This window comes from Rosa chinensis, chromosome 5 (genome assembly GCF_002994745.2).
Source record: "Rosa chinensis cultivar Old Blush chromosome 5, RchiOBHm-V2, whole genome shotgun sequence".
Classification (NCBI taxonomy): Eukaryota; Viridiplantae; Streptophyta; class Magnoliopsida; order Rosales; family Rosaceae; genus Rosa; species Rosa chinensis.
In genome coordinates, this window is record NC_037092.1 from 2,948,050 (window position 1) to 2,974,789 (window position 26,740).

The 26,740-nt window shown below is 45.7% G+C and overlaps 3 protein-coding genes across 3 annotated transcripts; 2 read left to right on the top strand and 1 right to left on the bottom strand.

The window, feature by feature from the left end:
• Positions 1–16,803: 16,803 nt before the first annotated feature.
• On the top strand, positions 16,804–18,398 carry LOC112165949 (probable transcription factor At1g61730). The gene has a single exon (XM_024302663.2). The coding sequence runs from the start codon at positions 16,884–16,886 to the stop codon at positions 18,120–18,122; it is 1,239 nt and encodes a 412-aa protein (XP_024158431.1). The 5' UTR covers positions 16,804–16,883; the 3' UTR covers positions 18,123–18,398.
• Positions 18,399–21,031: 2,633 nt separating this feature from the next.
• On the top strand, positions 21,032–21,776 carry LOC112166074 (probable histone H2A.3). The gene is made up of 2 exons (XM_024302828.2): positions 21,032–21,308; positions 21,428–21,776. Exons 1-2 carry the CDS (start codon positions 21,120–21,122, stop codon positions 21,632–21,634), a joined length of 396 nt encoding a protein of 131 aa, XP_024158596.1. The 5' UTR covers positions 21,032–21,119; the 3' UTR covers positions 21,635–21,776.
• LOC112166072 lies at positions 21,759–22,610 on the bottom strand. The gene is made up of 3 exons (XM_024302827.2): positions 22,453–22,610; positions 22,163–22,371; positions 21,759–22,078 (listed from the first exon to the last, which is right to left on the bottom strand). Exons 1-3 carry the CDS (start codon positions 22,549–22,551, stop codon positions 21,850–21,852), a joined length of 537 nt encoding a protein of 178 aa, XP_024158595.1. The 5' UTR covers positions 22,552–22,610; the 3' UTR covers positions 21,759–21,849.
• Between the last annotated feature and the right edge of the window lie 4,130 nt (positions 22,611–26,740).

Below are 26,740 nucleotides of genomic sequence, written 5' to 3' on the forward strand. Positions count from 1 at the left end.
GAGACAAAAGATGGAAGAGATGCTCTTAGACCATCCAAAATGCATGCAAAGCTCCAAAAAGACAATGTGTGAGGAGAGATTTGAATTTCAAATGGTAGAAAATTCCCACCACTATGGTCATCCTTGGCTAGACTAGAAGTCCTCCATGAGTGGCGGCTCGTTAGAAAGTCACTAGAAAAGTTTGTCGGAAACATTCGCCAGAAAAGTCGATTTGCAGTTTTCTTTAAATTTCCGTGTCTTCTTCTCCTAGTTTCAAATCTTCGCATTTCAAGGCTCATTTGATCATTTTTTTTTTCTCAATGCATGGTTTCCTACAAATAAAAAAAATGGATTAAAGAGGATAAAATAGCATGTAAGACAAATCAATTTATATAGTTTTGGGGGCACAAATGCATTAGTAATTTGTGACTCAACAGCGGTTGGGGGGTTTGGAAATCATATGCAGATGGGATTGATTGGTTATGCCACTCTAGATTGAGATTTTTCGTGCTCGGGATCGGATCAAACAAGTGATGTTGGGTTTTCTAACGGCGACCAGATTCTGGGTTGGGACAGCGCAGGAGGACCAGCTGTGGGCAAGGGCGCATGCGGACCAAATGCAGGCGGCGGCACAGTGACAATGGTCACTGCAGCTTTGCAGCTTTGGCTGCCCTTAGCAGAAGTGATTTGGTTTGGGCATTTCTTTGGGCTTGGGCCTCATTTCTGACTAGGGTTTGGCATGTTATTTGTATTTTATTTTCTATTTTGTCATGATGGATGGGAAGATTTGCGACCTCTCTAGTTGCTCAGACGGGATGTCGCCAATGCTAGTCACACTATTTGTGATTTCTTTTTACCCATGGGTAGTGTTGGCTAGATTTTTGATGCGCTTCATAGGATTGTAAAAGATTGAACTGCTTATATAATGGTTTTTTTTTGTCAGGTCCACTGGAGCAGGTCGTTATGTAGTTTCGCTAAACTATAAATGAATTGACAACTTGTTTAAGAAAAGGAAAAAAGTCCTTGAAATATAAAACTAAAATATCTTTGTAAGGGCCAGAGAGCGACTAAGACATGAAAATAGGAGACACTATGACTTCAAAAAACATGGTATTGGTCAGATATCGACTTTTTCTAGGTTTATGTTTCTGTTACACTGTTTTTTGCAGTATAAATTTACTTTCTGGGTGAGAACCTTTTAACTGTATATAACTAAAATGCTTTGTATAATGTTTAGGATCATTTTGGAATTCGTTAGCATAGCTAGTGACTGAATTAGGGCTGTCAATGGATCATGTCGGGTTGGGTTCGTGTTGGGTTAAGGTATTTATCGTGTCGCAAGATACATACCCAAATCCAACCCATTTAATAATCGTGTCAAAAATTTAAACTCAAACCCAACCTATTTATTAAACGGGTTACCCGTTTCTAACCCGCTTAACCCATTTACCAAATAAGTAGTGTCGTGTTAGACAAAATGATCCATTTAAAGGTTAATAATGCGACCCATTTAACTAAAAAAAATGCATAAATTGATTAAATTCACTAAAAACTCCACAAGACGAAGAATATAAATAATTTTATATATTCATAAATAATTAAATCCAATAATTATAAAGCAAAATATTTCAAATTATCTAATCTTATGATCAAATACTCCCAACGTCCAAAATTTCAAGAATAAGTATAGCATAATCGGGTTATACGGATTCACTTCGTGTTGGCGAGTTGACCCGTGGCCGACCAATCAGGTTATACGGGTTCACTTCGTGTTGGCGGGTTGACCCACGCTGACCCGCTTTTTAATCGTGCGGGTTCAACCCACTTTATTTAGTGCGGATTTCGAGTCGTGTTATCGGGTTGCGTCGGAATTAACAGCCCTAAACTGAATCAACAAACATGGGAATTCCAAGATCAAATTAAAGCTTGCACTAATCCTTTGATTAGGGAATTTAATCTGATTACGGTAAAATCAATAAGTAGGTTGTTTGTCTTAGCAATCTTGAGCAAGAATTTTGTAATTAAGGAAAAAAAAAAAAGGAGAAAGGATTCGGGGACCTCGCTAAAGCTCTAATATAATATAGTCTTGCTTAAATTTTTTTTGAAACCATGTGAGATTGATTTCATTTCGTCAAAACAAAACAATGTACAGGAAAAAATTACAACAATACTTTTGTCATTTTACAGTTTCAAAGTAGTCTCGTCCTATAATTTTACCACACACTTAACGATACTTTTTATAAACTAATATATACTATTATTAAGCATATGGGAAAGCAGGTTTAATGGTTTTATGATTTTGTATGAGCTTTATCTTTCCGGTATGTCACCGTTGTGAAGCAAATAGAGTTGCCCAGTTGTCTGGTATGTCAACCCTTGCTAGTTGGTGCATGTTTGAATACATAGGATTAGTGGAGGCTCCCGTTATTATTCGGGATATTATCTTGTTACTAATTGTTCGGGGTTTAGGCTTCATGTCCCCCCATTATTTTCAGCAGTTTCATTAATGAAGGTTTGAGGGCAGCTGCACTAGCCCTTATTTCAAAAAAAAAAAAAAAAACTATTTGTACATACATGTGCATTTGCAAGCATAATTAGCTATAATGAGCCACGCTCATTGTACCGCCAGGGATACCAACGCCCACCATATAGGTGACTGGCGTAAAGACAGCTAGCCGGGTTACCGCCTGAGCCCCGGATCAACCCCAAAGCACCGCCGACGCGCCGCCACGCCCCGTGTCAAGTCGGCATCAGAAGCTACTGAAACTGGGAACTGAAGTACATCAGTCCCACATCGAAAACAAGGAGAAGATCATCCTCTTCCTCACCTATAAAAGGTCCTCTCCTCTCTCCTCATTTATTACGCATTCAATACTTACCTACTGTTACTTTGTCAACATAAATACATTGACTAACTTAGGCATCGGAGAGTTGAAGACCGCCCAACGCGGTCTCCCTCTGACGCCCGTTGTATTTTACTTGACAGGTAACGGGAACCATTAACAACAGAAGTATCGATCCGCCCGCCGGATCAGCGTTAACTAAAGTCCAGCCACCGCTAGACTTTTAGACATTAACATTGGCGCCGTCTGTGGGAAACCTTGAACAAAAAAGTAATCCCATCACAATTACCATGACTAACGGTAGCGGGGGAAATGTCGTGGAGCAGGCAGACCAGTCCGCCGTTCCCCAACCCGCCCACCCAGCGGTAAGCATCAACCGCGCACTATTCAGCACCCCGGTCAACCCTGGCGGTGAAGCAAATCCAAGCAGCAGCCGCCCCCCAGGTCAGGACCTCACCGCCTTGTATGAGCTGGCGCTGGCGGACCTCCACAAAGCAAACAGGGAGCGCGAGCAGGAACGCAAGGAAAAGGCTGAGGCCCAAAAGCAGGTGGCCACGCTGATGACACGTTTCGACGAGCTAAAGCGGGCGCTGGACGCAAACGCCAACCCAGCACGAAGTGAGCAGTCACACAGCACCAGACACAGCCGGCCTACCGCCGGTATGGGACCCATTGTGCAAATGCAGGTACCGCTAAACCCACCTGAGCTGGCAGGAATGGGACCACCCCCCGTCCCCCAACTGTTGGAGCAGGAGGCGGAGTCATCGCTGCGCACCCACCCCTCGAGGACTAGGGCAGGCACTGAGGGCAATCTACCCATTCCCGGGCGAGGGTCAGTTCCGCGGAGCGCCCGAGCAGGCCCCGCTGGCAACACAACCGCCCAAATTTTGGAGAGGATACAGCAGTTAGAACAGAGGCTAATCCTGGCGGAGGCAGGCACCCCGGCGCCAGCCCCAAACCCACTCTTCGCGTCCAGGCCAGGACCATTCACCGCTACAATTTTGCAAGCCGTCAGACCAGCGTTTGCAAAGACCCCAAAAATGTCACATTATAGCGGCAAGACCGATCCCTTCGTCCACATGGACACGTTCAAGAAGGTCACCAACAACAAGGGATTTGATGACGCCACCCTGTGCCACTTGTTCAGCGAAACGCTGGATAGTGAAGCAATGAGTTGGTTTTTCGAGTGTCTGCCAGGGTCCATCGGCTCATTCCAGGCGTTATCTCATGCTTTCCTCTCTCGATTCATCTTGTTGTCTGCCGGTCATCACAACACGAGCCAGTTGTTTGGCGTCCGGCAGGGAGAGGACGAATCATTGAAGGCATTCGTCACAAGATGGCGGGCGGCAGCATCTCAGTGCCGCGATCTCGACAAAACAATGGCTTCGGCGGCTTTCAAGCAGGGACTCCTCAAGGGACCATTCCTCTATCACCTCAACTACAATCATCCAAACGCGGCGTATGATCACCTTATGAGTGAGGCGGTCATTCATGCCCAGGCAGAGTTTATCACATATGGAGAAACCCCACCGCCACCAGCAACACCAACAAAATCATCTCAACCCTCCTCCAGCCATCAGGGGACCGCCAGCAAGGCCCCCACTGCACAGCCAGCTGACAAGAAGAGGGAGTGGCAACAGGGCAGTTATCAAAGCAAGAGGCAGAAAGACAACCACTACAAGGGCAACCGCCCATCCCATGGGGACAATCGCAACAAGCAGACGGAGTCCTCTCAGCGGTATGCCGTATTCACGGTCCTCACAGCCTCGTACGAGGAAATTTACAATCAGTGTAAGGATCAGATACCACCGCCACCCTCACCGAAATTCCCCAAAAAGGGCAAGCCAAGAAACACCGGCATGTGGTGCAAGTACCACGAGGACAGCGGTCACAATACCAACAGTTGCAACGCTCTCAAAACGGCCATTGAGACCCTGTACCGTGACGGCAAGATGGATCAGTTCAAGGTGCGCCAACCGCCACCTGTGATTGCCAACATTGAGCCACTGGGCCGCATCAACACCATCGATGGCGGGGCTCCAATCACCAACATGTCTCACAGGGCAAGAAAGCGTTACGCACGCGCCAATCACCCAAAGGAAGTCTGTAACATCCGTTACGAGAGATCCGCCAAACTCCCAAGGTCTGGTTGGGAGCCCATCACCTTCTCAGAGGAGGAGGAGCGCGGAGTACATCTACCCCATGACGACCCATTTCTGATCGATGCCATTCTCGACAGATGGTCAGTAGGAAGAATCATGGTGGATAGCGGATCTGCTGTCAATGTCATATTCAGCGGTTGTTACAACAACCTTAAGCGGAACAAGAAACTACTACAAGACCATGAGCCATTGCTCAGCTTCTCCGGCGATATCACTCAACCGCTGGGTTCTGATTACATGCGGTTAACCATCGGCTCCAGTCCATGTATGGCGGAGGTAAATACTGAATTTATAATTGTGGATTGTTTCAGTTCGTATAACGCCATCATAGGACGGCCGGCACTCAACAAGCTCAAATGCATCATCGCCGGATACATTCTCCTCATGAAGTTCCCCACACCCAACGGCACGGGCTGTGTCAAAGGAAGTCAGCAATTGGCAAGAGAGTGCTACTCAACCACCATTGCGCGGTCAACCCGCCGCCACGAAATCCTAACGGTAGGAAATCAGGCGCCACCACCAGATATCTTCGAGGATCCTAGGGATGAGGAGAAGAAATATGTGAAGAAGGAACCGGTCAATCCGGAAACATCGTTGAAGGTCATCAGCATCTCCGACGAGCACCCAGAGCGGACTGTCCGCATAGGAGCTCAGCTAGACCCAGAGGTGGCGGCAGAACTCACTCAATTCCTACGGGACAACGCCGCCGTCTTCGCATGGTCATATGCAGACATGCCAGGTATCTCTCCTGAAATCATCACACACAAGCTAACCATCAAGCCATCCTTCTATCCCATCAAGCAGAAGCGAAGGGCCTTTGACGAGGAGAAGTACCGCACCATAGGGGAGGAGGTCGCCAAGCTCCAGGGCATGGGATTCATCCGCCAGGTAGTCTATCCCCAGTGGATCTCCAACCTGGTCATGGTCAAGAAACCTAGCGGCAAATGGCGGATGTGTGTCGACTTCAAAAATCTCAACAAGGCGTGCCCAAAGGACAGTTTCCCTCTACCACGCATTGATCAGCTGGTTGACGCAACAGCCGGGCATGAACTCCTCAGCATGATGGACGCTTTCTCCGGCTACAATCAGATCAAGATGCATCCCAGCGATCAGGAGTGTACCACCTTCACCACCGACAAAGGCCTGTACTGTTACAACGTTATGCCTTTCGGTCTGAAGAACGCCGGTGCAACCTATCAGCGGTTGATGAATGCTATGTTCGCTGAACATTTGGGCAAGATAATCGAGGTCTACGTGGACGACATGTTGGTCAAGAGTATAAAGGCCAGCGGACATGTGGCAAACCTCAAGATCATAGTTACCATCCTCCTGGCCTATGGCATGCGCCTCAACCCAGAAAAATGCTTCTTTGGTGTCACCGCCAGCAAATTTCTGGGTTATATCGTCAGTGAACGAGGAATCGAGGCTAACCCGGACAAGGTACAGGCCATACTCGACCTGGCGGACCCTGAGTATAAGGTACATGTCCAGTGCCTCCAAGGCAAGTTAACCGCCCTTTCTCGATTCATCTCCAGGCTCACTGACAGGTGTGCCCCATTTTTCAAACTCCTCAAAATGACTCACAAGAAAGTCATCAACTGGAACCCGGAATGTCAGACGGCGTTTCAGGGCTTGAAGGATTACCTAGCGGCAGTCCCATTACTCTCTATCCCTGTGCAAGGAGAGACACTGTTCATATACCTAGCGGTATCGATATCAGCGGTGAGTTGCGCCATTGTCCGGCGGGAGGGACAGGACGAGCTCCCAGTTTTCTACGCCGGCAGAGGCATGAACGGGGCAGAAACAAGATATCCACCCCTGGAGCAGCTAGCTCTCGCACTCATCGTTGCCGCCAGGCGCCTCCGCCAATATTTTCAAGCGCACACAATCCATGTGCTAACTAATCAACCGCTGAGACAGGTGATGCAGAACCCTGAACACTCAGGGCGCCTCAGCAAGTGGGCCATCGAGCTCAGTGAATTTGACATAGATTACAAGCCAAGAACCGCCATGAAGGGCCAGGCGGTAGTGGACTTCATCGCTGAACTTACCGAGCGTCAGCCGGAACCCAGTACTCAAACAAAGTCCGCAACAGAAATAGTAGCTAGTGCAGAGGCAACTCCCCCACAGTCCGATTGGAACCTCCACGTGGACGGATCCGCCTGTGCCAAGGCCAGCGGCGCCGGAGTCATCTTAACCGGACCCGGGGGACTGAACGCAGAGTACGCGTTGAAATTCAACTTCAAAGCTTCAAACAATATGGCGGAGTACGAGGCGCTCATAGCCGGTCTACTCCTCGCCATTGACTCCGGAGCTGACAGCGTCAACATATTCAGCGACTCCCAACTAGTCGTCAATCAGGTCAACGACAGCTTCCAAGCCAAGGACCGGCAGCTAGCGGCATATTTGGGGTACGTAAAGACGTTGCTAAAGAAGTTCAAATTTCACACAATCACACAAATCCCCAGGGAAAAGAACGCCAAGGCTGATTCACTGGCGAGGCTGGCAACCGCCCAACCGCATCAGAGTCCAGCGGACACAAGGGTGGAGTATCTTGACAAGCCAAGTATCACAAAGACCCTGGCGGAAATCTTCAACGTTCAGGTCAACCCCAGCTGGATGGACGAAATCATTACATATAAGCGCAACGGAACGTTGCCAGAAGACAAGGTACAGGCAAGACAGCTCCAGCGAAGAGCAACCCGCTACAACATCCAGCACGGCAAGCTCTACCGCCAGGGGTTCACCCATCCTAACCTCCGCTGTCTAACCCCAGAGGAAGGAAGGGTTGTCCTAGCGGAAATCCATGGCGGGGAATGCGGAAACCACTCAGGCGCCAGATCCCTGGCCAACCGCACAATGCGACAAGGGTACTTCTGGCCCACACTTGGTGATGACGCCCGGCGGATTTCGAGGTCTTGCCACAAATGCCAACAGTTTGCAGATCTCCCACACGCACCAGCGGAACCACTGTCAATCATCGTGGGCCCATGGATTCATTCCACATGGGGCCTTGATCTGATGGGAAAATTCCAAACTGCCAAGGGTCAGTTCAAATACATCATTGTTGCCATCGATTACAACAGCAAGTGGATAGAGGCAGAGCCACTGACGGCAATAACTACCGCCAAGGTAATTCGCTTCCTTTGGAAGAATATCTACTGCCGCTACGGTGTCCCACACGCAATCATTACAGACAACGGCACACAGTTCAACAATGACGAGCTCATCTCCTTCACCGCCAACTTGGGTACCAAGATGAGCTTTGCATCTGTCGCCCACCCCCAGACCAACGGTCAGGTCGAAGCAGCAAACAAGATAATCAAAAAGCTGCTGAAGAAAAAACTCGACAAGGCAAAGGGTCTATGGGCGGAGAAACTCCCGGAAGTTCTATGGGCCATCAGAACAACCCCAACTTCCGCAACTGGTGAAACTCCCTTTTGCATGATGTTCGGAACGGAGGCTGTCCTGCCTATTGAGGTTACTCAACCTACCGCTAGAGTCGAGGGTTACCGCCCAGAAACCAACACTGACGGCATCAACCTGGACAAGGACCTCCTGGAGGAAAAGCGACACAAGGCCCACTTATGCAACCTGCAAAACAAGCAGCGGGCATCGCGTTTCTACAACGCCAGAGTCAAAGCCCGGAACCTCCAACTGGGGGACTGGGTAATGAAGGAAGTCATTCCACCGCCAACAAAGCTTCGCCCAACTTGGGAAGGTCCATACAAAATTGTGGAAGTCGTTAGCCCAGGCACCTTCTACTTGATGGACAAGGATGGCGTCACAACGACCCACCCTTGGAATACCGAACACCTTCGATATTATTACAAGTAGTCATGCCGCTACCCAAAGGCATCTTGACTTAGCTAAATTTTTGTTCAATATTTAGCTAAGGGAAGCTACCCAACGGGTACTACCCCTCTTTTGTAAACGCTGATCAGTCAGCTATCAATGAAACGAGGAATTATTCAAACCATTGTTACCAAGTCTAGCACTAAGGGCAACTGGCAACGCCAGCAATCGTCGGCGGACCTCGTCCGCTACGAGGTGCACTTGGACCAATCTTAATTCCTTTAATGTTTCATTGATCGACAAAAGAAAAATATAACTTAAAAGCACTGCATGGCAAACCAAGTCAGAAAGTTATTTTACTCCCCAAAAGTCTTTACAAACTAATGTGCCTCGGCGGCTACAAACAAAAAGGGGAAAGCAGGAAAAAACTACGGTCTCAGATAGCTTCAGCGGTTGGCTTCGGCCTCTGCTGCTTCAACAGGCGGCGGTACGACCGATCGGCTCGCTTGATCGGACCCTCGAGCAGTTGGACTGGGGGTCTCCATGGTGCCGTCCGCCCGGGTGTGTGCCTCTAGAAATCCGGCACGTGACACCTCCGACGGGGTCTGCTGGGGAGTCTGCTGGGACCCTTCCGTCGGATGGGGGCCACTTTCCCCGCTGCCCGAGTGAGTACCTACAGCTGGGGCGGGCACGACTTCTGTCTCCGCCGGGACACTCTCGGTCGGCGGCACGTCAGGCTGTGACGCCTTTACAAAGTCAATGGCGCCCTTCCGCTTCAACATGTCTATATTGGCTCGGGCCCCAGCCTTCGCCGCTTCGGTCAATGTCTTCTTAAACTCCGCCGACTGCTTGAACGCTTCAACAGCAGCGGCCGCAGCGGTACTCCCCTCAGCTCTTAGGCGGGCAACCTCACCCCCAGCCGCTTCATTTCGGCCATCCTGTCGGCGGACTCCCGCTGCACTACAATGAGCTTCTTATCTTTAGCGGCTATCCGCTCCTGCAGCAGCGCGATCTCCTGCTCCAATTTGGAGACATGTTCATTCCTCTCCAGGTCCCGCCGGATGGCCGCATTAAGCTTGCCGCGGGCGTCCGTATAATCACACTCCGCCTTGGCCAGCCCCCGCTCGACCTCCGCCAGTCTCTCCTTTGCCTCCGCCAACTCCCTCTGGAGACCTCCAATTTCTCCCTTGAGCTCTTCCTCAATCCGGGGCTGCTTCGACGCCGCCACGAACATATCGTGTAATCCCGCCGATATTTGACCAAACGCCGAGCTGAAGGGCGATTGGTCAATTGCCGTCGGGCGCGATATGCCCGCCAGACCGCCGAACCCCAGCCGCTCACACAGATGGAAGAGGAACTCCCGCTCCCCTTCTGTCATAAATGGCGCATACTCGGCGAACGAGTCCAGATCACTGACGGCGGGCGCCTCTCCCTCCACCGCCGCAGTTTTCGAGGGAGCCTGTCGGGCCTTCTTCTGTCGGCGGGCCCCGACCACCTCCAAATCATCTCCCTCTTCCTCGTCAGGAGACTCAGCCGTCCGGCGCTTTCTCTCCAGCGCCCTCTGGCTCCCAGCGGCGGCCCTCGTCGCCCTTACTGGCGGCTCCTCCCTGGTCACAATGACTTCTTCAGTCGGTTGAACCACCTTTTGAGGGCCACGCCTCTGGGCAGGCATCCGCTCCTTCTGTGGCCCGGCCGTAGCGCTTCCCCTCTGATCCCCGCCGGCCGTCTGGGTCCCCGCCTGCACTGTGGGGAGACCATCCTCACCAACATGAGACTGGTGCGGCATCGGCATCACCACCGGAACCTCGGACTGGCTCAGCGCCAACGTCTCGGGGTTCACTACAGTCTGCTGGGCCGTTAGCCCCTCGGCGTACATGGCCTCCAAAAAATTTTCTATCTCCGCCCGATCCATCGCCTTCTCAAATGCGTCGCGACTCGATTTGTTGCCCGGCGGAGTTTCTAAAAAAAAAAAAAAAAAACGACAGCCACCAGTCAAGACACAATTCAAAAGTATAGTATGAAACGACAGGGTAGACTCCTCACCAACGGAGCGTGTTAGTCGCAGGTCGACCAGCAACTCCCAACCAGTCAGCAGGCGAAAATCAAGCAAGTTTCGGTTCCGCCAGCAGCCCCTGATCCTCGCCACGCGGCACTCTTCTTCGCGCGTTAGCGTGTACCGAAGTCCCGCTGCACAAAAAAAAAAAAAAACACGACGTTAGTAGGAATACAAGTGCAAGCACGTGGGCACGCCAAATACTTTCAGCGGAAACCGGACACCAACCTCGAATAGGTTGGAACTCAGACTTGATCCTAAATGTCGGCCCTTCCTCATTCGATCTGGCATGGTACTCCCAACCGTCTGTAGCGACGCAGAAGGTCCCCCGCCAGTAGGACATTGAGTCCCTTAGATTCTCAATTAGCTTGGGCGCTCCCTGCCGGCGACTCAAGTTCACTTGCCCTTTGCAGCCTCGGCGCTTCACGTACACCAACTCGTAGAAGTAAAGCACTTCCGCCACAGTCGGCCCCTCGCACCCGGATAACCGCCAGAGGGAGTTCAGGGCCAACATTAACCGCCACATATTGGGGCAAATCTGACCAAACGCAAGGCCAAATTCGCACACCAATATCTGGAGGTTGGGCACCAGCGGGAACGTCAGTCCTTGACGGAATATCGCCTCGTGAACGGCAGCAAAACCCGCTGGGAGAATCGAGGCCTTTTCATCCGCTGTCGGCGGGCGCAGCTTCACCGACCCCGGCAACCGAAACGTCTGTTTCATCCGGTTAACGGCAGCGGCGGTCATCCGCCCACCTGCCTCGTCGACGGCGGTGCCATCTAACAGAAACCACGCTGATTCGGCATTCTGCCCCGCTACTTCCCCTTCGCCAGCAGAGCCGCTAGCAGCACTATTGCTTGCCAAGCGCTCGTCGCGCCTAGTTTTGGCGGCAGCGGCCTCACCCGCCCTAGAGCTCTCTGGACGCGAACCACGGCCCATAGCTACGTCCCAGAGGATGGTCTGAAGAGGCTCAACTTCTAGCGGTTCTGGCGGTGAGGTTCCTGCATGGGCAGACGGACGCAACGAATCAATAAAAATCCTATCCGCCGCGCTGAACGACACGTCAGACCCGGAATCCTCACTGCTCGAAATCTCTATAACGTTAGCCATCCCAAACCCTAAAACCCACATCAGTTAGCACAAATACAGATCTAACCTACTCTCGCATCAGATATAGCCAAAGGTATCAACAACAAAACCCAGAAAACTCCAGAGTGCAAAACAGACGCACTCAACCCAGATTCGGCTATCTATTCCTTAACCACCAATGCTTAGCCAACCATAATCCAACCCCCCCAAAGAAATCCCATTCACACCTCAAAACACACCCAGCAAAAACCAGCAGTCATCTCAGAAAGGCAAAAACAGCAAAACCCAGAAATAAACAGACCCACTAAAACAAAAACAAAGAGGGGAAATCCAGGTACCAACCTCAGGGGTGCAATCTTCAGCACGGTCGTGCACGGTGACGATCGACGTCTCTCTGGAAACGGTATACCCACGCTCCGGCAGTCTCTCTCTTCGGTCTCAGACAAACAGAACTCGAAGACGACGACTAGGTTTTCAAATTTTCACAAAGTGGCAAATCTCCCAAGGTCCCCCCCCTCCCTTTTTATCTCGGCATCAACGCGTCCTAAGCCGTCCGCTCCATAACGGCATCACGTACCAGCCGTACACGTGTCATCAGTCTCCACTCACTCTCCGGAGTACCCGAGGCGTTACCTCGGTTATGAAACCCACAATTAATATCATTAAAAGCTAGAAGATGGACAGGCTTAGGAGACAAGCCTACGCACGCTAACCCGCTATAGGTTCGACACGTGTTAAACAGTTGGGATGACTTCGTCAAGAACCGCCAGCGGATCTTCACTTGTCATCCTCCAAGTGACGGAGTCTCCGCTGAGCGAAACCCCGCCAGCGGATCTTCACTTGTCATCTGCCAAATGACGGAGTCTCCGCTGAGCGAAACCCCGCCAGCGGATCTTCACTTGTCATCCTCCAAGTGACGGAATCTCCGCTGAGCGAAACCCCGCCAGCGGATCTTCACTTGTCATCCTCCAAGTGACGGAGTCTCCGCTGAGCGAAACCCCGCCAGCGGATCTTCACTTGTCATCTGCCAAATGACGGAGTCTCCGCTGAGCGAAACCCCGCCAGCGGATCTTCACTTGTCATCCTCCAAGTGACGGAGTCTCCGCTGAGCGAAACCCCGCCAGCGGATCTTCACTTGTCATCTGCCAAGTGACGGAGTCTCCGCTGAGCGAAACCCCGCCAGCGGATCTTCACTTGTCATCCTCCAAGTGACGAAGTCCCCGCTGAGCGAAACCCCGCCAGCGGAACTTTTGTCCATCAAAGTCTCCAACGGAACTTCTCTCGTCATTCCGTAAACGGGGCGTCCTCCGCTACACAGCACACCGCTAGCGAACCCCCTTTCTCATCTGAAACTGCGTACTTTATTCAGCGCAATACCGCTCAATAAAATACCACCATGCACGTCTACTTGACGCTGCTTCCTGCTACATCTAGCGGGGGGACTTCCGCCAGCGGTGGATCCCGAGGCCACGCCTCTCTGACAACGCCGCCACGCGGAGTTACGGTCAGAATGTCCCTACGGGACACGGGGACTAGTCAACAGTCTACGACAGCCCTGATCAGGTACGTTGACCCCCGTCACTTGGGTGCTAAGATTGGGCTCGCAACCCAACACCCTCTGCTCCGTGCAGCTCCCCCTCAACAAACAACAATAGCGACCATCCGGAGGTCCATCTTAGCCGGGGAGTGGGGGACTCCCTGGGGGGCCTAGCAGGGGCCCACCCGAAAGGGCACAAAGCGTTTGCTCAGTAAATCCATGGTTGACAACGCACTGACGCTAATTATGCTTCTGCAAAGTCTAGCGGGAGAAACGCTTCAAACCGCCGATCAACTCCCCAACCAAGATTGCCCTCCTTGACTGGGGATTTGGGGGACTTGTACATACATGTGCATTTGCAAGCATAATTAGCTATAATGAGCCACGCTCATTGTACCGCCAGGGATACCAACGCCCACCATATAGGTGACTGGCGTAAAGACAGCTAGCCGGGTTACCGCCTGAGCCCCGGATCAACCCCAAAGCACCGCCGACGCGCCGCCACGCGCCGTGTCAAGTCGGCATCAGAAGCTACTGAAACTGGGAACTGAAGTACATCAGTCCCACATCGAAAACAAGGAGAAGATCATCCTCTTCCTCACCTATAAAAGGTCCTCTCCTCTCTCGTCATTTATTACGCATTCAATACTTACCTACTGTTACTTTGTCAACATAAATACATTGACTAACTTAGGCATCGGAGAGTTGAAGACAGCCCAGCGCGGTCTCCCTCTGACGCCCGTTGTATTTTACTTGACAGGTAACGGGAACCATTAACAACAGAAGTATCGATCCGCCCGCCGGATCAGCGTTAACTAAAGTCCAGCCACCGCTAGACTTTTAGACATTAACACTATTATTAAGAGAAGAGGTTTTGTTAGCCAAAATCAAAAATTTTGACAGATTTAACCTTGAAAGATTAAAAAACTTTGAAAATAAATTAAATCCAAAGGTAAATATGACAATTACAAAATAGGATTTTATTAAAAAAAATTTCCCACCTCCACTATTTTTTCTCTGCAATTATTTTATTTATTTTTTTAATTTTCTTTAAAAAAAAATCTATTACACATGCAAAGCATGTATGAAGAAGGCTAGTTTATATTAAAAAGGGAAAAATGCACCAACAGTGTCTGGACTTAAAGAGGACTGTCAAAGTGATACCTGAACTTTAAAACGTATCAATGTGATACCTAGACTTATATTTTCTTATCAATGTAGTACCTATATCAACTTTCCGTCACGGTGCTGTTAAGTTGACCACGTGTGATGCACGTGACGCTGAAAAAAAGAGCTAAATGACTGATGTGCCCCTCAAATTGCTTTTTTATCTGATTTATGATTTAATATAAATAAAATAATTAATTTAAATAGATTTTATAAATAAAAGAGAGAGAGAGAGAGAGAGAGAGAGAGAGAGAGAGAGAGAGAGAATTAAACAAATTTCTTCTTCTCTCCTATTCATCATCAGTTACCCAGAATCGATCCTCCTCCTCCTCCGGATTGCAAGCCAGAGAATGGGAAATTGAAAAGTTTGTTTTCCGGTGTCGATGTTAGGCCAGAGGCCGAAGCTTTCGGCAAGACCGATGAAGTTGCAGATGCAGGTGGTGTGGAGGTGGTGTTGCATGTCGGGAACGACGGAGAGGATGGTGGGGTGGGATTGGAGCTGTGATTTGAGAGTGGAGGGTTGGCGGGTCTTGAGTTTCTGATCAATGGTGTATACGAAGGGGTCGAAGGAGAGAACGAGAATGGTGGCGGCTAAGTCGTCGTCAGCAGCGGCGGGGATGAGCAAAATACGTTAGTACCAACCCATACGAGAGCCCAGATCTGTTCAAAAGCCAACAAGATCTTACTAAGATCACCGCGGAGGATCAAGGCAGGTACGACGAAGCACGAATGAGCCCATGGCGATCTGCAGGATAGTGAGATGAAGTCACCGTTGGTTTTCGGTAGGGGTTGAGGCAATTGGTTTGGTCGGAGTCGGAACTAGGTTGGGTTGTGGTGGCGGTGGTGGTAAAGTTTGAGGGATGAGAGTTGCTTAGATTTTTTTTAGAAATTTTTTCTTCGAGGTCATCAATTTTTTGGCTGATATTAAGATGCTGAGTCGCCTTCATCATCGAAACTTGATCACATTGATTGGCATATGTGTAGTTTGTGTGGTTTCCTATCAATTGCTTGTTTGGTTTCCTGAAAGAAAAAGTTGGTCTTCAAGAAAATAAATTCTCTGAATCCCTTTGTTCTTTTCTCTTTTTTGAATCTGTTCTGCTTAGTTGGGCTTATGAAGCATAGTGTGAGTTTGTTCATGCCAAGGGTTCATAGCTTCTTCTTGTTGAGTTTTGACTCATGAAACACATAATGGGTTTTCTTTGGTTGGGTTCATGTCATCAATGGGTTTGCTCTAACTTGGAAGTTGTAAGAGAAACTCAGATAAAGTAAAGATGAACAGTTGATTTCAACTTTAATCTTTGCTTAATTTGCTTCGTATGTTGTTCTGATCTGAACTAGGTAAGCAAACTCAAGATCAAAGCTTGTCTTTAATCTTCAGATTTCAAAATTATGGGTGGAGGATTAATTCCATGGTGTTGTTGTAAATTGTGAGAGAGAGAGGAGAGAGATTTTCTCCTCTACGGTGGTGGCGGAGGAGGAGAACACTGAGGCTGTGGGGGCGGAGGAGGGGGGATTGTGCCGGCGGTTTTGTTGTTCAAGAATTCAACTTTTATTTTCATTATAATAATTTATTCAATTTTTTTGTAACCAAAAAAAAAATTTATTCAATTTTAATTTTTAATTTTCAATATTTAGGGTTTGATGGAGTAAAAAGTCTTTTTTGCCCTTATTTTAGGCGTCACGTGCGTCACACGTGGTTAGACTTGACGGTGTTGTGACGGAAATTTGATATAGGTATCACGTTGACAAGAAAATATAAGTCCAGGTATCACATTAATACGTTTTAAAGTTCGGGTATCACTTTGACAGTCCTCTTTGAGTCCAGACACTATTGATGCATTTTTCCCTATTAAAAACACAATTTACCCGCTGAGTTTTTTCACCACAGATTAATTTAACAATTGAGTTTTTTGACAACTGAGTATTCTCACAGCAAAATACCAAACTGAGCCAAGGTTTGCAGCGTTTAACCCTTTTATATTACATGATGATCTCCTTTTGGGCCTTCAAGCTGTGCCCTCTAGCCTAAGAACCACGTCACCCAGAGGCTTCGCCCAAGCCCACATAACCCAACTCTTCACTTGGAGCGAGCGGGTCAGAGTAAAGCCGAACCGAACCCGACCCGGTAGCGCCAAAGCCAACATCTTGGTGCCTCCACTCGGCATAAAACCCAACTAGCTCTCCAATTTCAATATCTGAGTAGAAAACCCTAAATTTCCGGTAACCCAAACCCTAACTCCCCCAATCTCCTTCCTCCATGGCACCTAAGCGCCCGTCTCCCTTGGACGAACCGCCGGCCGCTTCTTCATCGGAGGAAGAGGAGGAAGCCTCGTCCGAAGAAGAAGGATCCGGATCCGGATCCGAGGAGTCCGAATCCGATGCCGAAGCAACCGAGCCGCAAAAGACCACCTCGACCGCGCAAGCAACTCCCGAGAAGAAGCCGCAAGCTAAGAAGCCGGAATCCGCTGCCGCAAAGCCTCAGTCTTCTTCCTCCGGCGAGACCGAAACCGAGTCTGAATCGGAATCCGACGGCGACACGCTCGCCCAACGCAGAGTCAATGTCAAGCCGATCGCGTCCAAGCCCATGGAGGAGGTGACGCCGCCGCCGAAGGCCACCAAGCCCAGATCGAAGCCCTCGGCTTCTTCTCCTCCGGCGACGGCGAAATCCGGTACGAAGCGTCCTGGTGGCGAGAGCGAGTTGGTTAAGGACTCGAAGAAGGCTAAGAAGAAGGGAGATGATCCAGAGGAGGATGGTGTGGAAGAGGAATCGAAGAAATCGAAACTGTTTCAGAGGCTTTGGAGCGATGAAGATGAGATTATCATTCTGAAAGGGATGAATGAGTACAAAACGAAGAAAGGGGTGGACCCTTATGCTGATATGACTGCATTTCATGAGTTTATCAAGAAATCGTTGAAGGTGGATGTTACTAAGATCCAATTGCAAGATAAGATTCGGAGGATGAGGAAGAAGTTTGAGAACAATGTGAAGAAGAAGCACAAGCCGACTAAGGCTCATGACTCGAAGACTTTCGAGTTGTCGAAGAAGGTGTGGGGAGGTGGTGAAGGGGGTGAAGATTTAACTGGGCAGGTTACTATTGCTTCATTTGGGAAGGGGGAACAGCCCAAGTCTAATGGGAAGGCTAAGGGTAATCAGAAGAGTAACAGCAAGACTTTGGCTGCTCTGAAAGCTGAGCTGTTGGCGTCGCCGGAGACTACAAAGGAAGATGAGAAGAGTGAAGCTTTGCTGAAACCATGTGCATCAAATAGTGTGTTGAGTGAGGTTATTGGGTTTCATAAGGGTTTCAAAGAGTTGGGGTTGTCGGAGACTATTGTGAAGCAGGGTATGGAATTGATTGGTGGATCAAAGCGTGCTGATTTGGAGGATAGGTGGAACAAGCTGCATGTTGCTGAATTGGAGCTTTTTGTTCAGAGGACTGAGCTCATGAGAGATCAGGGCAAGTTGATCTTGGAGGCCTTCAAGAAATCAGACCATTAGAATGGTGGTCAGGTACCCTATCAATCAAGATGAACTAGAAAGCTCTTGTTTTGGGTTATGTTATCCTGTTTAGGTGTCGTCTACTTGTAGCAAGTATCTGCATACTGTCTATTTTTGCTCGGATAGAACTTGCCATTGTTGTGCTCCTCTAGGTGAAGTGATTTGGCCTAAGTTAATGTTAATTCTAATTTGTGTGGTAATAATCCTTTCTTGTGTTATTACTTGTTTCAAGGATGCTTAATGTTGCGGTAATCTTTAGTTGCTTTATCTTTGTCATACTTGTTTGGTTATGCTAACTTTTGAAATCAAATGGTTGTGTTTCAAATTATGTTGTTGGATTACAAATTATACTTGATTTGGGGAGTATAAAAGACATTCAGTAAGGGCTGGCCAAGTTAATGAAGGGGGTAAAATCTATAACTGGAAAGTAGTTAGATGAATGATACATTTGGCTTATGAACTTATGAACTGAAGGGATGTGCATACTATCAAAGTTTCAGGTTTGTATATAGTATTGCATTGGAAGTTTGTAGCGAGTACTCTGAGTGTGGAAGAGAGAGTAACTAAATTGAAAATATGATCACTACAAGTGGTTCTTGTCCATATACATTGGGTAGTTTGTATGATTTCCTTGGAAAAAAAACAGGCACTTTTAGCACATTGTTGGAAATCTTAGAATAATATTGTTTTGTCTTAATAGATGTAGTGAGTTAAGATTTATTACTGAAGAGTGTGTATTTGATCAGATGAGATGGTACACCTATGTAATGTCTACAGGAGCTGTAGCTTGTCTATGGGTTACCTGCATAGAGCTGTTTTGGTTTTGTGTGACTTTTTTTGTTTAAGTTACTTTCTTGTATCTATCTTTGCAGTAGACGATAAAATTAGTTGTAGAGTTCCATGAATTGTTTTCCTTTTTCAAGTTGCTGCAGAATTTGTTTAGGGGGTATTTGTAGAATAGGTTCTTGTATGGAAATGTATTAGACTACTTCATATGCTTGACGTTTCAAGGGAGTACATATATGATGATGTTATTTTCTTGTCTTCAGGATGTCTAATGTTTGAGATTGCATTATACTTTCATAAATCTCACCACGATATTTGGTGGTATTGGGATTTAGGTTGCTGTAGAATTTGTTTAGAGTTATGCCTCATGGATTTGTGAAATAGGTTCTTGTATGGAAAATGTATTAGACTACTATATATGCTTGGTGTTTAAATGGAGTACGTAAATGATGATGTTATTATGTCTTCAAGAAGTCTAATGTTTGAGATTGTAGTATATGCTTTCAGAAATCTCACCACTATATTTGGTAGTGTTAGGATTTAGGTGGATGTTTTTGAACTGTAAATGGATTGCTTAAAACTCTTGGATCTTTTTCAGAAGTTGAATCTGTGCGATGTTTCAAGGCCTTGATTCCTTGAATGCCATTAGTTGGTGGTGTTTTGACAAGAGTAAAGTGCAAAAGCCGAAAGCGTCGAGAAGTTGAGGGCCTTTGGGGTTTCACTTGTATTGGGCCGTCACAATATCATTTCCATCTTAATTTAATTGACTATTCTTTCCATTTTTCCTTGGGAAAAAACAATATCAGTTAAACCTCTAGAAATTAGGGCTGTCAATTCCGACACTGGTGATAACACGACTCGAAACCCGCACGAAATAAAGCGGGTTGAACCTGTACAATTAAAAAGCGGGTTGGTGGTGGGTCAACCTGCCATGACTCATTTAATAAATGGGTCGGCTACGGGTCAACCCGTCAACACGAAGTGAATCCGTTTAACCCATCTTCTTCTTGAAATTTTGGACGTTTGGATTATTTGATCATAGGATTAGACAATTTGAAATATTTCGCTTTTTAATTATTGGATTTAATTATTCATGAATTATATATAATTTTCGTCTTGTTGAGTTTTTAGTGAATTTAATCAATTTATGTATTTTTTTAGTTAAATGGGGCTCATTGTTAACATTTAAATGAGTTGTTTAACAAAACACGACTTGTTTATTAAATGAGTTAAGCGGGTTGGAAACGGGTAACCCGTTTAATAAATAGGTTGGGTTTGGGTTTAAATTTTTGACACAATTATTAAATGGGTTGAGTTTGAGTTTATATCTTGCGACACGACAAATACCTTGACCCGATACTAACCCAACCCGACACGACTCATTGACAGCCCTACTAGAAATAGTACAAAACATATCAAGAAAGACCATAACATATCCACACTTGAAAGACACTTGAAAGTGAAGAAACACAAATGCACTTTTAAGAAGGGAGGAAAAAAAAAAACATAATTAAAGTATGTTAATAACATCTTTTCAAGAGTCTGCTCTTTATTCTACTTTCTAAGTATAAAGACGATGAACATAGAGACATCTCAGCTTCGTATCCCAAAACTGAACATATGTTTCTAAAATAAACTAGTGTACAATCTATCTACATATGTTGAAATTCTTTTTTAATTTTTTTATCCAATACCTATGTTGAAATTTGAAAATACTCCAATAGAAAATGCTTTCTAATTATTCTTATTATTATTGTTTTTTCAAGAATATTTGAATTTTTCTTGCTAAATTGTGTTTGTTTCTTAGAGCCTGGGAAACCGCTCCCTTTCTTCGATCAAGGTGAAGCGCGCTGTTTAAAATTCATATTTCCCGCTTCCCCAAAAAGAATTCCAGAGTGAATACGCCAGACTCTTCACAACCCCATCTGCCATCCAAACATTCCAAATCCAACGGCCACAGATAGCGATCCGCGTGAACACTCCTCATTCGTCCTCAAGAACCCCAATCCAACCCTCCAACCCTCCCCAAATCCAACGGCCACAAACTTCCATCCGCGTGACTCCCTCTTATTGGCTCCTCAGCCCCTCCCTTCCTCTCTCCCCTATATAAAAACCCCCCAAACGCAAAAATCAAAATCTCCATCACCGACTCTTCTCTCTCTCTCTCTTCAAATCTCCAACCTCTCCAGACTCCTCTGCTCTCAAATCTCAATGGCCGGAAGAGGCAAATCGCTCGGCTCCGGCGCCGCCAAGAAGGCCACCTCCCGCAGCAGCAAAGCCGGCCTCCAATTCCCCGTCGGCCGTATCGCTCGCTTCCTCAAATCCGGCAAGTACGCCGAGCGCGTCGGTGCCGGCGCTCCCGTCTACCTGGCCGCCGTCCTCGAATACCTCGCCGCCGAGATAACCGATTCAATCCTTCTCATCTCACTCCGACCGTCAAATTTAGTTTTCCGATAACCTGATTCTGATTCTGATTTTCCGAAAACCTAAGTCTGATTTTGATTTTCTGTGTGTTTTAGGTTTTGGAACTGGCCGGAAATGCAGCCAGGGACAACAAGAAGACTCGGATTGTGCCACGTCACATCCAATTGGCCGTCCGGAACGACGAGGAGCTCGGCAGGCTTCTCGGATCCGTCACCATCGCAAACGGCGGCGTTTTGCCCAACATCCACAACATGCTTCTTCCCAAGAAGACCTCTAAGAGCGCTCCGGCCGACGAGGACTGACTGAAAACCCTAGACTGAAACTTTTGAGTTGGTTTAGAAACTGATATGTAGAGTGATTTAAGAGTGTTTATGGTGGAATTTGTACTTAAATGGTTTGAAATTTAATCTAATCAGAGATATTAGCTTTTGGTCCCAAATTTCTTTGTTTAATTTTTACATCAATCATCAAATTTCACAAATTACAAAGCAAAATTGTGCCCTGATTTTGAGTTTGTCTAAGCCGGAGGATGGCCGGCTTGGTTTGTAGGGTTCCTGCGCTTTTCTTCATCTCTGATTGTGGCCTTTGCTGAGACGTAGTATGCCACTGTGAACAATCCGTGGAAGAAGCAGATGATTCCTCCTATTGATAGGACTCGACCGTGTGCTAATGTGCAAGATTTTCTTGATTTTGAGTTTGCCATTGTTCCAACGATTAACAGCGAAAATCCCAGTGCTAAAGTTATCCTGTGAAATGCAACCATTTAGGATTTGATTATAGACGGGAGTAGTTAGATTGATCAGTGAATTTGGGTGTTCAAATATGCATACCATGAGAGAATCAGGGACCCAAAAGCTAGTTTCTTGTTAGCTGTTGTGGCCTTGGTGAAGTCTTGCTTAGACCCGAGGCAAATGCACCCACCGAGCAAGTTCCCAATGGTGTGTGCTAGCGCTAGAAGCACAGCCGCAGCTAAACCGAGTTTGAAAGCTTGGTAACTGGGGTCTCTGCACTCGATAATCCACGCCTTCAAATGCTTCACCTGTTTTCACAATGCAATATTGGTGGTGAATGCTTCGATTAGCTTGTCGAATTATGTTGCTATATGATGTGTAGTTGTTACCTTGTTTTGGGCTATTTCAGCCTGGATGCCAAGTATTCCGGCGATAACATCCATGACCATGACCGAGAGACACACGAGAGGACCGATATTTCTTGCCATTTTTGAAGGGTTGGGTGAAGGAGGAGAAGAAGGGTGTGAAATTTATAGAGGGAATAGGAATAAAGGAGGGGGAGGTATGCCTGGATAATGTGACATAGAGAGTGAAATTAGCTGTGATTTTAAGTGTAAAAAAGCTTCTTTTGTCTCTACATTTTTTCTTTATTCTACTTTCTTTTGTGTATTCCTTGCTTTTGTGAATCCATATTCGTTTCATGGAGAGGAAGGAAAGCAGAGAATCATCTCCAGGTGGGGAAATGGGTTAACATAGATCCTAACGTGTGTGACAGCCGAGAAGAATCCTACTTCACACTGTTCTTTGAATCAGAAAGTGAAAACTGTTTAGCAATGCCCAGGTCATAAGCATTGGATCCTATTGAGAATGTGTTCCAACTTGTAGGACTCCTGCGCGTTTCTATTCATCACGTAGTTCACGAGATAAAATGGACGGTTTCAGTAAAAGTTAGGTTTCGATAAAATAAATCAAAACGCTACTTAACTTAGTGAAGAAGGTAAAAATAATAATAGTAATACTCAGATTTAACCAACGGTTAAGAACTTGTTGGACTGATTAATAATGTGACAGGTGTACATTTGGTTCGTTAATTAAATATTTATCAAAGCTAAATCATTGGCCATTCTACTATTTTAGTCGTTATCTTTAAGTGAGAATATCAGTTTCACAATTTTGGATTAGTTTCATAATTTCTGTTTCACTCCATTGATTTGGTAGATTGTTTTTTCAATCCCGACATAATTATTGTTTTTTTTTTTTCAAGAAAGAAAATGATGTCTTAATGTCAAGTAGCATTTTAACTAGTAGTCTAAATATTTTCTTCTAAAGTCTTGTCAAAGATTTTGAGTTCAACTCCTCTTTTCTTTTGATAAAGAAAATGATGTGGTGATGAAGAAGTGAATGATATAATGGTATTCACCTTGTCAGTATAATTATTCACACCGTTGGATACAATTGAGCATAATATTTTCGGATCAAGTTAACATTATCAGTGAAAGATATATATATATATATTTATTTATTTATATCTTTACTATTAGAAATGGAAGCGTTTGATTTGGTGTCAAAAACTTCACTAAAATTTAAATTCTCGAAAATGCCCATGTCAGAGAGAAAATAGACAGAAGGAAACAATATCTACAAGAGTTAATACGGTAAACTACAACAAGGAAAAGCAAAATAAAAATTAGAAAAAGATGTACGTGAAAACGTGGAAGAGCAAAAACTAAACCGGAGTAGGTGTCTTCACCCACGTTCAATTTTAACTGGGGCCATTGCGGTTTCCTATAAAAAGCGATTGGAGGCCGCTGATGAAAACAGGAGCAATTGGGAAATTGAACAAGGAAACAGACTTGGAAGGTTTCTGCATATTAAATTGAACGTTGTAGTTTCTTTTTCCAATTGATTTCAATTTCTGAACAAATCCTGACCCACTCTTTGATTGAGATTTTACTTTTCACTATTTGGTTTAGTATGCAATTGTTTGCTATGAATGAGAGGAAGTAATGGATTTATTTTCATGATTTTCATCGTTTCTGTTTGCAGGGGTCATGACCAAAACAAAAACAAGAAGACTTGAGAAATACAAAGGTAACGCATGCTTATTGTCACGGGCCAACTTTGCGATGCGCAAAGAGGACCGTGCGCGGCACTTGCAAGTAAGCAAGTCAGCCAAGTGAGTACCTTGCAAGAAACAATGAAAACCACACGATATTAAAAAGGTGATAGGCAAACAAGAACACAATTGTATAAACGTTTGGCAACCACAAAGAACAAATGAATAATCGAAAGGAAAGATCAAGGAGCAATCTCACGGGACACAGATGATTGAATAATTCCTCTTTTATTGATAGTAAGACGGTAAGGGAGGCAAAAGTACATGTGCTTACCTATACTAGTTTCGTAGTCCAAACTATGCCGACTAGGAACCCCTCCTTAAAGAGCATATCGGACTTACATGAACATGGCAGGAGGAAACATGAAAAAAGCCGAGGAGACTAAATGCTAAATAAAATAAATTACATAATTTGTAAATTACCAAAACTTCCCTAGCACACAAGCAAACCAACCAAAGGCTTGACTAATGACTCTTGACAAGGTTGCTTGCGGCATTACAAGTGCGGCCCCTAACACTTATGCAGTTGTGCAGATTGCATATTAAAGTTTGATTTCTGCAATTGAAGGTTAACTCCTTTTTTTTATTTTTTTATTTTTTATGCAGTTGTGCAGCTTGCAGATTTATATAAGGGGTTCAAACCAGGTGATGACACAAACTGGAATTGTTGTTTTGTCTGCCAATAAATATTGTTTCCCTAAAGTTTTTCCATTTTCGTAAAGTTGTATTCATGTAAAAGGTAGAACAAATTGGTTATTAGTTACTCATATCCCTCAAATCCCACAGCAACAGCTTCACACTAAAAGGTACGTACAACAAATGGGTTGTTAGTACTTCTATCTATTTCTTTCAGAGAAGGTTAATGCTTCTCTAGATGTGAAGAGATGACAGGGATGACTATAATGTTATGAGTTACGACTGAGTTTGGTTGTGCAGGCATTTTGGAATAAATTGGGCTTTGCTTGATCGAAAGACGTCGGTTAAAGTTCATTGTTTCTGTCAAGGAATTGCTGCCATGGGTCATGATGCCTCTTCAGGTAGTGTATGTGAATGAAAATAAAAGTAGTAAACAGTCTATGACCTCTTTTCGTTTTGGGGGTGGTACCCTTCAAGGTCACTTGCTGGTTAGTTCTTTTTCTATTTTGTTTGGTCTCAGACCCTTCTGCAGTGGTCGTAAATCAATTGAAAGTAGTTTTGCTATTTATTTTCTTAGGTTTACTTGCTTTGAATTTTTTGCTTTTTGTTTGTATTTTGCTCTCTAATCATGTCTCACTTCTCTTGGTTTGTGTTGTTGCATTGATGACCTCTGTTAGGCCTTTTCGTACATGGTTATCTACTGTATTCTAATAGTAGATATTAATTTCATATTAATGCCAGCTCATTTTAACTTTTTGTTTGAATTCCAATCCTTTTTTCTAACAGGCTTGGATCAGGAAAGTGACAGTTCAAAGTTTGGGTGATTATATGTCAATACGTAGGTGAAAGTCAAATGTTCAACAGCTCAGAAATGTTTGATCTCAGCTCCAATAATGTTACAGATTCGAGAAGGTATTAGGTAGAGCTGCCACGTGGTGGGGCAGTGCGGCCCTCCAATCACTGTCTAGTAGTGGGGGTATTTTAGGTATTTTACCTTGCAAATTGAAGACAGTTTTGGACAAGATTTTTTTTTTTTCCAGTTTTGATTGGTGGGCCGCACTGCCCTACCACGTGGCAGCTTCTACCCAAGACTTTCACTACCGATTCTCTTGAGGTAGTTCTATATTTGAAGTACTCATGAGAAGGGACCTGATTGAAGAGGAAAATTGCGTGGCATATAGGAATGACAATTCGTGTTCCATATTTGGCATTTCACATTTGCAATTGCATATTCCATGCTTTTGTCCAATAATGCTGAATGATGAACAACAATCAAGGTTTGAACTACAGTAGATACAAGGGGCAACCGACAATCTCCCTTGCTGATATTCTCTATTATTATTGAACATTAGTTTGTATTTAACATACAAGGAATTTTGGTTGTCATTTTGAGTTGGACAAAGCCATTGGAGAAGTCACATTACAATCATATTGTACTATCCTATAAGTGGTTTATTGCTTTTTAAAAAAAGTAGTCTATTAACAAAATAGGTCAATGGAAAAAAAAAAGTTGTTGTTTCTATGTAGATAAGCTGCGAAGCATTACGATATTTGACAAAATAAGCTTCAATTTTATACTTGCGGTTGATCCTACAACTATAAAGGTTCTTTTGTATCTATTGAGAAAATAAATTAAAATAACCATGTATTAATTTAGAGCAAGTAATATAGTAGATAAAAACAATTCTACTCACGCACAAGCGCGACCCTTTCGCACACGCATAGCGTGTGCAAAAAGGCTAGTATTTATAAACCGTCAATAAGATTTTGAAAATAGAAGTTTGTTGAAGACCAAAAACAAAATAAAAATTACAAATACTTTAAAGAAAACACTGAGGGCCTGACAAGTGGCAGTTAGTTTTGGTTGCCTCCTGTATGATTACATACTTTTCTAGAAAGAGCTCAACTCTTCTCTCCAATGGTGG